The sequence below is a fragment of the Haliaeetus leucocephalus genome, unplaced genomic scaffold (genome assembly GCF_000737465.1).
Source record: "Haliaeetus leucocephalus isolate CR32 unplaced genomic scaffold, Haliaeetus_leucocephalus-4.0 Scaffold164, whole genome shotgun sequence".
Lineage (NCBI taxonomy): Eukaryota > Metazoa > Chordata > Aves > Accipitriformes > Accipitridae > Haliaeetus > Haliaeetus leucocephalus.
The window spans coordinates 101548-111031 of record NW_010972600.1 but is presented as its reverse complement, the minus strand read 5'-3'; the positions used below and the strand labels follow the sequence as shown (position 1 = coordinate 111031).

Genomic DNA, 9484 nt, shown 5'->3' with positions numbered 1-9484 from the left:
CAGCGCCGCAGCCGCCGCGCCCGCCGCGCCGAGCCTCCCCCATGAGCAGCAGCGGCGGCGCGGAGCCCCCCGCACAGCCCGACAGCATGAAGGACCTGGATGCCATCAAGCTCTTCGTGGGGCAGATCCCGCGCAACCTGGAGGAGAAGGACCTCAAGCCGCTCTTCGAGCAGTTCGGCAAGATCTACGAGCTCACCGTGCTCAAGGACCGCTACACCGGCATGCACAAGGGTGAGCCCGGCCCCGCACGGCACGGCCCGCTTCCCGGGGCGCGCACAAAGGGTGGCGGGTCCCGCCGTCCCCCGCCCGCCCTCGGGTCAGGCCACGCGTGACCCACCGCGACGTGCTGCTGCTGCCCCCTCGGCGGGGGCTCGCGCCCCCTGATCCGCTGCCCGGCAAAGGGTTCGTATCGCTGGCGCCCACGGGCGGGGGTGGGCCCCGTGGGCCGGGTGGGATTCGGCGTCCCTGCGCCGGAGTCCCGCGCAGCCCCGCCGTGCCCGCTGGTAGCCCGCGGCCTGGCGCCGGTCGCGCCGGTGCGTGGGGTGCTGTGACAAAGGCGCCGATGTGCAGAGTGGGGCAGGCTGAGGCTGCTGCAGGTCGCGGCAGCTAGGGCTAAAATGGGAGCCCTCGGCGAGCGGCCGGCCACCCTCCCGGTGGTCTCAGACCTCCTCCCAGGCAGGAAATACGGCGCTACAGTTTTAAAATCCGCGTCACAAAGAATACCGGCCGCAAATCTGCCGTTGCCAGCTGCGTTTGGGATGGATGAGTGGCCTTGATGATAGATTGGGATAGATGAGGGGTCTGTCTTCGCTGAAAGACCTTTTAGTGGGTGCTGAAAAGTTTGAGGAGGCTTGTTTAGCTGCGCTTATTGTTGTGTTTGAAAGCTGTATTTTGAAAAGCTGTTGCGTTCAGGATGCCACCTCCCTTCTGTGGAGCGGTTCTAGCTCACCCCCGGCAGGTGTTTGGCATCTTGTGATCACCACAGCTGCAGCCAGGACCCAGTTTGCTGTGAGATCTGAGAGAGTGATCACAGCACCACTCCCTGGCACGCTTAGAGCAAGTGGGCAGGGAAGCTACAGCAAGTACCTTGAAAGCTGTCAGTGCTCAGCCTGGGCCTCTGTGACCTGAAACGGTTCGTGATGGGGTCATGTGTTGGTGTGCACTGGAGGGAGTGCGAGTTGCATTCAGTCCTGATGCCTCTGCTTTCAGATCTAGGAGGAAAGGTAAGAAAAACCTGAGTGCTGTGGCAACTCAAACCATTCTAGACTGAACAGAGAGGGAAGGGAACAACAGAAAAAATAAGTTTATTTTCAAACAAAAGGCCAAATCTAACCTCAACACAAAAGGAAAACACTTCCTCATCGAAGCCTGTGGGAGCTGGGCTGGCTTCAATTTAGGTGAAGAAGTATGTCTGGTTGGGACTTCAGAACCAAAATGCCATATGCTTGTGTGTCTATGTGTGCAAGGGACTGAGTCCAAATCTGCTACCATCTGACAGTGAGTTGCCAGGTTTCAAACCCAGTGAGGAGGAGAATGGGCCCAAGGCAAGACGCGATTGCACATTTCATTTCAGTTGACATATTAAATATAGATTGTGGTCTGAGGTCAGGTTCCAGGCAGGAGACAGATTCTAGGGATCTGCCACTTAGATATGGAAATTAGAGGGAGTAGCACTGGTATCTATTAGTCAGATCTGTGTGACATTAACTTGCTGCTAAATGCGGGATTCCTGCAGCAAAATAAATATGTCCCTTTGGTTTTGACATTTTTGAGCTGATGCAGGTGCTGGTCAGGGGTTGTTGGTGCTCTGTTCTGTCCAGAAAAGGCCATTGAGATGCGTAGGTTCTTCTGGTGGCTATTGTACAGTCATTTCCACACACCTTCAGTTTCCTCTGCCCCCCTGCCTCTCCCCCCCCCCCCCCGCCCTGTTTTGTACAAAGTGAAAGGTTGGGATTCCTTTCCTGGTGGCGTGGGTTTATATGTAGACCCTCAGACTGGTTTGGGAATAGGCAATATACCTCTCCAAAGAAGTTATTCCTCCACAAGGATGGAGCGGGGGGAGGTGAGGGGTTAGTGTGCAGCGAAGAAATTAGACTTACAATCCAGCCAACCCTGACCCCAGCCTTCCCCTCCCATCTTCTCGGGTCTGGCTGCATTGGCTTGGGCTCTATGTGAGAAGGCCAACCTGGTGAGAGTCGCCGCTACTGTTAGCATTAGCAGGCCTGGAGGGTGCCAGACCTGACCCAGAAGCTGCAGCGGCCTGAAGGACTCACAGGAGCTGGCCAGGGCTTCAAAGCCCCTGGTCAGGGGAAGGCTTTGGCAAATGGGGATAACTGTGCACTCATTCCTGTGCCATACAGAAGCCATAATCTTTCTGGGGCAGTTGTAACAGCAGATTTAGTTTTCTCTCTCCATGTTCCCTGATCTGCAGCGAGATCCAGTTGACAGCTCACATGCGGCTTCCATCTGCTTTTTCCCTTTCTTTCCCTAAATGGGGAGAAGCAGTTGTGAGAGAAGCCAGCGCTGCTGGTAAAGCCCAGCAGCTCTGCTTGCAATGCCTTGCAGCTTGACATGGAACTGAGCAGCTGCCTCTGCCCCCTGGGAGGGAGGAAGGAAGGGTGGAAAAGGCCTGCCAGGGGCAGGAGGGTGTGAATTGGGCTGCAGAGTCTGAGAACCCAAGAGCTAGCTAGGACTGTCCTGTATGGGTGCTGAGAACTGATGAATTCACTGGAGACAGAGGAGGATCTTGCAGGCCTGCTAGAACCATGAGCACTGTTATGAAATGGTTTTGTTAATGCCTGACTATTCATGTTTCAGCGACCTGACTATTGGTAGTTGATACTGTTCCAGCCTCCTAATATTATTCATGAGGCAGTTTTTCTATTTATGTTAATCACAGATACATTTGCATGTTAATGGCAGTGTTTGTCTTAAAGCTAATGTTTTCACAGGAAGAGCAGGGACACATTTGAACAGGCTTTTGGAATGGGTCAGAGGAGACCAAGCAGGGAGAATCAAGTGGAAATTTTTGGCCTTGTGTTCCAGCATTGGGCGGAAGGGAGTTCCTCCACGAGTGTCAACTATGCTCTCCTGGATGGGTTTCCTAGCAGTGCCTGTGGTAGGGAAAGTGGAGAGATTCTGGAGTGTGAGATACTAAACTGAACTGCAGGAGAATGGCAGGGACAGGAGCAGCCCTCTCGCAGGGTGATTGGAGAAGCATACAGTGTGTGGACAGATGGGTGGCTTTTCCAAAGGGCAAGGAGGCAATAACAACCTCAGCCTAACTTGCCTCAGTGGCAGCTGAGTTTTGACTCGGCTCCTGCAGGCTTGTAGATAAGCTCCCTGCTGGAATATTTGATGTGATTTCTAATGCTAGGCTGAATCTAGAGACCCCTCTCCTCTGTAGACTGACAGCCTTTTCTTGCTCAAGGCTTTAGACTGCTGATGTCTGGAGTAATGTTTAGGATCTGAAAGGACTGTAAATCCGAGAGTCAATGTGTGGTTTGTAGGGAGGATCAGGCACAGATTTCCCCCCACCCCCCCCCGCAGTCTCTTGCAAGCGGAACTAGGCTGGGTTCTGCTTACAGGGGGCTGGAAACCCTCCTGGAGCCAGTGGGAGTAGGGTGGTGTCACCCGACACTAAGGGGACATACAGGTTCTTTTAGAGATCCTTGGCAGAATGATGATGGCACTAAGTCTTAAAGCTTTATTTTCTTAACAGAATTTTATGATTAGTATAGCACAGAATTTATTATTAGAATGGCACAGGATTTCTACAAGCAGAATCACTGTAGTACAATCTAGAAGTGGCGTAATACAGAATTTATAATACAACTTAACTTATGATTTATAATCACCTGGACCCCTTGCAGATCAGGTCAGATTTTAATACATGGTTTGCTGTATCAATGGAACAATCATAATCTAGACTTGAAAATCATGTAAAAGGTGACGAGTCACTCAGTCCGCAGAGGAAGCAGATGATGGTGGAGGCATCTGTGGCCACCGAGGGTCACAGCTCTCACTGTTCAGCAGCAGCTCCGGTCCAAGTTCCCCCATTTAGGACTTGTAAGAGCTTGATTTTATAGACAGTGCTCTGGGTGCCGTTATGCTTCCCTGTTCTGTGACTGGATCATCAACACCACCTGTTTGGCCAGGTGCCTGGAACCTTCAAGGCCAGCACTTTTTAACACCCTGAGCACTTTTTAACACCATGTCCCATGTCTCAGCAGGCATAACTGACTTGGTGTTAGAAGTGCCCAAAGGGGCATAAGCTTGTTGACCTGAGTTTGTTGTTAACTAAAGCAGGAAATGTGGAAGTGAGAAAACCTAGTGAGAGTGATGAGTCCCTTTGCACCTCTGTGGATTTCTCCCTGTTGAGTGGATCCCTGGGTGACTCTGTCAGGCTCAAAGATTTAGGAGCCTGAAGAATCCATGACAGACATGGTAAGCAGGGTCCTGTCACAGCACGGAAACCCTTCCTAGCTGGGAAAACGTTGCATTCCTTGAGCCTCTGGTAGTCCTGTAAGCTTCAGGTACCTGGGTGAAGGCAGGGGACGAGGGAGGCTGTGGAAAATGCCTGGTGCTTCACTTACTTGCTGCATCCTAAGGAGTAGCTGAAGAGTTAGTTTGCAAGAGGTAATGTCTCTCCAGGAAGGAAGATTCTTTTTCACAAATATTTGTTTAGACAATTAGGGTTAGAATGTACTGTTTCTGCAAAACTCCTTTCTGTATTTCTGACCAGGACTTTGCAAAGAGAATAGAATTGACTCCTGCATCTTACCTCCAAAACATCTGGCTGTGGAGGACAGAAATCATGTTTTCCAAAGGATGTAGCTGACCTTTTTAGCTTCCTCCTTTCCACAGCCAGTACAGCCTCCCAGATTCCTGCCATTTGGGAAGCAGGAATGAGATGAAATAAATGAGCTGAATGTCCTGAAAGCTTAGAGACATGGAGAGCTCAGGGACAGAGCAGTGGACAGGGCTGTCCTGTGCCCATAGGCTTGCTTGTCCCAGTCCAGCCCAGACACAGCCTGTTGTTAGAAGCTGCCCACGTGCTGTTTCATGCTTGAGTGAAGGGAGCAAGTACAAGCTGGCTTCTGTTGAGCAAATATCCACATCCTTGAAAAGCAGAGCAGCAGCAAGGATTGCCCTGGGAGTGAAGAAGAAGATTTGAATGAGGTATCTTCAGGCTCCATAGCTGCAGGATGCGTCTGTCTCCAGAGGCTGCTACCTCTTGGTACAGATACCTGAGCACCTAAAAGACGAACAGTATTTTGGGCTACCTTTGCTGTAGGTAAGAGGAGGACCAGATGGCTCTAGGGAGGGGATTCATGGCACTTTTTTGGGTTGGTGCTGGTGGATGTAGGTGTTGCTGGGCTTTACAATTCCCTGATCTGGCATGATGACAGGATCTTGCAAAATAACTCTCTTATCTCTGCGTGAGGAGTGTTTCTCCTTTATCCCCACTAAATGGTGCACCTTTGTCCAATCCTCATTTTATCCTTGTCCTCCCATGGGCTGAGGTTTTTGAGCCTGCCACTGTGCATTACCTCAGTTTTGATGTTCCTGAGCACTGGAATTAGGACTCAGGGACTGGGTTTGAGTGCTTAACTCAGCAGGTAGCTTCATGTAGACTTCTATCTTCTATCCTTAGTTTTCTTAGGTTTGATGGCTAATTCTCCTGAGGCAAGGATGGTGTTTTCATTGCACGTGGACACGGTACCAATGCACTAAAGCTCTCTGTAGAATAAATTGCTTATTTCCAACTCCTGACTTCAGAGTTTTGTGTGCTAAACCTGACCCCGATTGTCTTAGAATGGGTCTCATGTGACTTGCAAAGTAGCAGACTGGAGCAGCAGGTGGAATCAGGGAAGCATCTGTGTTTGGGACTTTGGTGACCAGGCCTCCATATCTGTTAGAAATAGGGTTTGGGCTCTCTGGTTATACAGGTGCTTCTGAGGCTTTTCCTGATGCTTGACATCACAGCACTCTGCAAGAAGAGAGTAAAGCGAAGGGGTGCTTCCCCCTCACAACAGAACTAGCTGCCTTTGCCATGAGAAGTGAAGGTTACCTGCATGCTTCTTGGCCTCACTGCATTTAATAAATTAACTGGTGATCCCACGTCTGGCCTTGGTGCAGCATTCTCGGTTCAAAACCTGGGCAATAAGGAGTTTTAATTACCTGTTAGAGATATCTAATACTTCTGTGCTGTTCATGGAGGTTTTCTTTCCCTAGCAAGAGCTGTGAGGGCAGATGTGATTTGCTTAGCTGCAGCAATTTATTAGAGCTGGGATGGAAGAAGAGCGTAATCTTGTTGCCATGGGTTGGGATTGTCCCAAGCAGCTGACTTCTGCGTGACCTGAAAGTGTTGTGTACCATGGAGTCACTCTGCGGTGGAGGGGAGTGGTCCAGACAGCCCCTGTCCTGCATCCACCTTTGGATCCATGGAGAGCTGAAGTGGCTTTGGAGTACCCCAAACCAGGCACAAGAAGGTGGGGGCAAAAGAACAGGCCTCTCTGGCTATAACAATGCATCTGCAGCCCCAGCACAACAATATAGACATGGACATTTAGCAACAAGCTGAAAGGACGCGTCATGCCTTTGCTTAGGATGTGAAATGCCACTGTGAATAGGAGGGGGATGAGTGAGGGGGTCAGATGCATTCTAGCGTTTGAGTCTATTCTCCAGTGCTTTGCCCATCCTCATCTGAAACAACTCAAGTGACGGAGCTCCAGGCACTTCCCTGGGGAGATCATTCCACAGTCCAATAAATCTCTCTCTGCTAGGAAATGTTTCTTGATAACCAGCCAAATTTTTCCTTTGCTTAGTTTCATTTGATTATTCTTAGCATCAGAGCACCCAAAGATGATCCCTCTTCTTCCTGGAGGGGCTACAGTTCCTCCCCTCCTCCCTTGGCTCCAATTTTAGGCTAAGATGTTGAGTCAAATCTTGACTAAGAATGTCAGGATCTGGCCTTTTCCATGTGCTTTTCATCCTGCTGCTTAAGTTGGCCCTTGCAGAATGCATTATGCTTTTCTGTTCTTTGTATTTCCCTTGTAATGTATATTTGTGTGTGTTTGTGCACATTGTATGGGTGTATGTATGGCACAGAAAGCCAGGCCTCTCCTTCTGTACCTTTCTATGGTTCTGTGAAACTGGATCATGGAGCTTTCATATGAGCCTAAAATCCCAGGTGCTTTTCCTGTTTCCTTGCTTGTTTTTTTTTTTTTAATCACTAATCAATCATACCAGTCGTTGCATCTCCTCTGATCCTTGTGTTTTGGGCTGTTTCTCCCACAGGCAATGTTAGCTTGCATTTTACTCTCCTGTTGTTTCTCCTCTTGTTCAACACCTGTTTCAAACCTAGTTGATTCACTGGGACCCTTTTCAACAGACTTCAGTAGACCTTGGATGGGGTGTGCAAGTCCTTTAACGTAATTTCTTTGTCTTTTTCCCTAGTCTTCGACACATCCAAATTATGTAACATTTGCACCTTTAATTAGCAAGCCTCCCCCTCTGCCCCTGCCCTGGTAAAAATTCAGGTCTTGTGCAAGGGCTGTCCTAGGCACTTCCTCTGTACCTGAGCAGAAATGTAGGGACAGAGGTCTGCTGGAACCAGATGCTGCACAGACCAGCAGCATCTGTAGCTCTTGTACTTTGGGCACCTGCTGTTACCAAAGAGTAATGTTGTGTTGATGTGCATCTGCAATTGCATGTCTAACTTGACACTTGCTGTATCCACTGCAGGTTGTGCGTTCCTCACATACTGTGCCAGAGACTCTGCCATCAAAGCCCAGACAGCACTGCATGAACAGAAGACTTTGCCAGGGGTAAGTCCTGGTGAATTGTGCCTGGAGCTCATGTCATGGGCAGGTGAATGAGGGATTGTCAGGGGAGCAAGTGAGGGTGAGAAGCGGCTTAGATTAATTTTCCTGCTTGTGAAAGAGACGTGTGATTTGGAGGTTAGAAGAGGGATGTGGGAGCCAAAGCACAGTGCTGCTCTTCAGAGAGCTGCTGCTCTTCTCCACCTTGCCAAGGCTGCCCCACGTAACTCCAGCCAAGCCTATTTCTGTGCTGCTCTTTGGTCTCTGTGGTGTGACACAACATCTTCCGCTATCTGTCCCCGTCACTAGGGAGCTGTGGGCTTTGGCGTGAAGTGCGTGGGCCCAGCCTGCACAGTGGGCATGCTGGAAAGCTGACAGGACAGCGTACTAGACCTTTTTCTTCCAGGTGTGCAGAACTTCCTGATGCATCTGCTCCTAGTCTGCCATTGCCCTACAGGGTGCCTGGGCAATTTGTTGGGTGGCTCTGTGCAGGACCCAGAATGACTTCTAGTGCAGTGGCTGAGTTGGATCAGCTTCTCAGAAGAAAAAAAACCCACACTTGCTGTATCCCATTTTTTGGAAGAGAAATGGGTTATATAGGTGAGACCAAGACGACTGAACTAGCTGTGGTCTGTTCCTGGGTCCTGCTTGCTCCACAGCTGGTGTTGGGAGCAAAGTGCAGTAGTGATCGCAGAAGGCCAGGCACTGTGGAACAGGTTGCCCCTGACAGGGACATCCTCTGCCTCTCTGGGACCTGCTGGTGAGCTGATACGAGTTCTGAATTGTTGCCATGCCCTTTTTGGTATGACTTGAGAGCTTTGACCGGGCAGTTCCCTTGCTGCACTGAGGGGGTTGATTGAGCATGTTGTAAAGATTCGTTTGGAGGTGAGTAGGTGGAGGAGTTGAGTACTTATAGACAGAAGCTCACAGGAGGCCCTGAGTGCTCAAGGCAGTGGAATAACTAATGTAAACCAGGGGTCTCTGGAGAGAGGTTAGGAATTCTTAACCATAACATTTTCTTTTTAACCCATACATGTCCAAATAGCTTTCCTCACCTCTCCCAGCTCCCCTCAAGACCTCCACATGCACACATCCTTTTCCATATTTGTTTACCTGTGCTCCCTTTTTGCATGGGCCTGTGTTGGCATTTGAGGGTTGGAAAATGCATGTAACTTAATTACTTCTTAATAGGATCTTTACTGTTCCAGGTTATCTCAGGGCAACAAGGGGGAAGAGTACAGATAGCTAGGTGCTCAAATACTGTTTGAGTTAATTTTGTGTGAGGGGAAAAGGTCAGCCTTTCAGGCTAAAGCAATGTAATCTTCTGTGTGTGTTGGTCCAGGGCAGAATTGACAGAGTCTATAAGAACAAGTCAAAGGATGGAGGAGCAGTCGTGAAGAGTCGTGGTACAGTGGTGTAACACAATGGAGAAGACAGACATGTCTCTGCCTAGTACCTGTAGAGGGACTCTGAAAGGTTATTCATGTGAAGCTCGGTGGATTCGAGGCAATCTCAGTTTTGCTGGAGTTCTACATTGGGAATTTGTTGCATGTTTCGCTATGTTCTCTTTGTGCTCTTGGTGGCTGTAGAGTGCTGCATGGAGTAATATTTAAAGCAGAAATTTATCTGTAATGTGGTGATCTAAAGGCTTTTTATGT

The 9484-nt window shown here is 49.7% G+C and overlaps 1 protein-coding gene across 7 annotated transcripts in view; it reads left to right on the top strand.

The window, feature by feature from the left end:
* Positions 1–70: 70 nt before the first annotated feature.
* The window catches only part of CELF5 (CUGBP, Elav-like family member 5), a 41057-nt gene continuing 31643 nt past the window's right edge, over positions 71–9484 (top strand). For all 7 annotated transcript variants that reach the window (XM_010563102.1, XM_010563103.1, XM_010563104.1 and 4 more), the window contains exons 1-2: positions 71–231; positions 7750–7832. In XM_010563102.1, coding sequence (XP_010561404.1) covers positions 87–231; positions 7750–7832 — 228 coding nt within the window. In that variant the 5' untranslated portion in view covers positions 71–86. The remainder of the gene's footprint in view (positions 232–7749; positions 7833–9484) is intronic.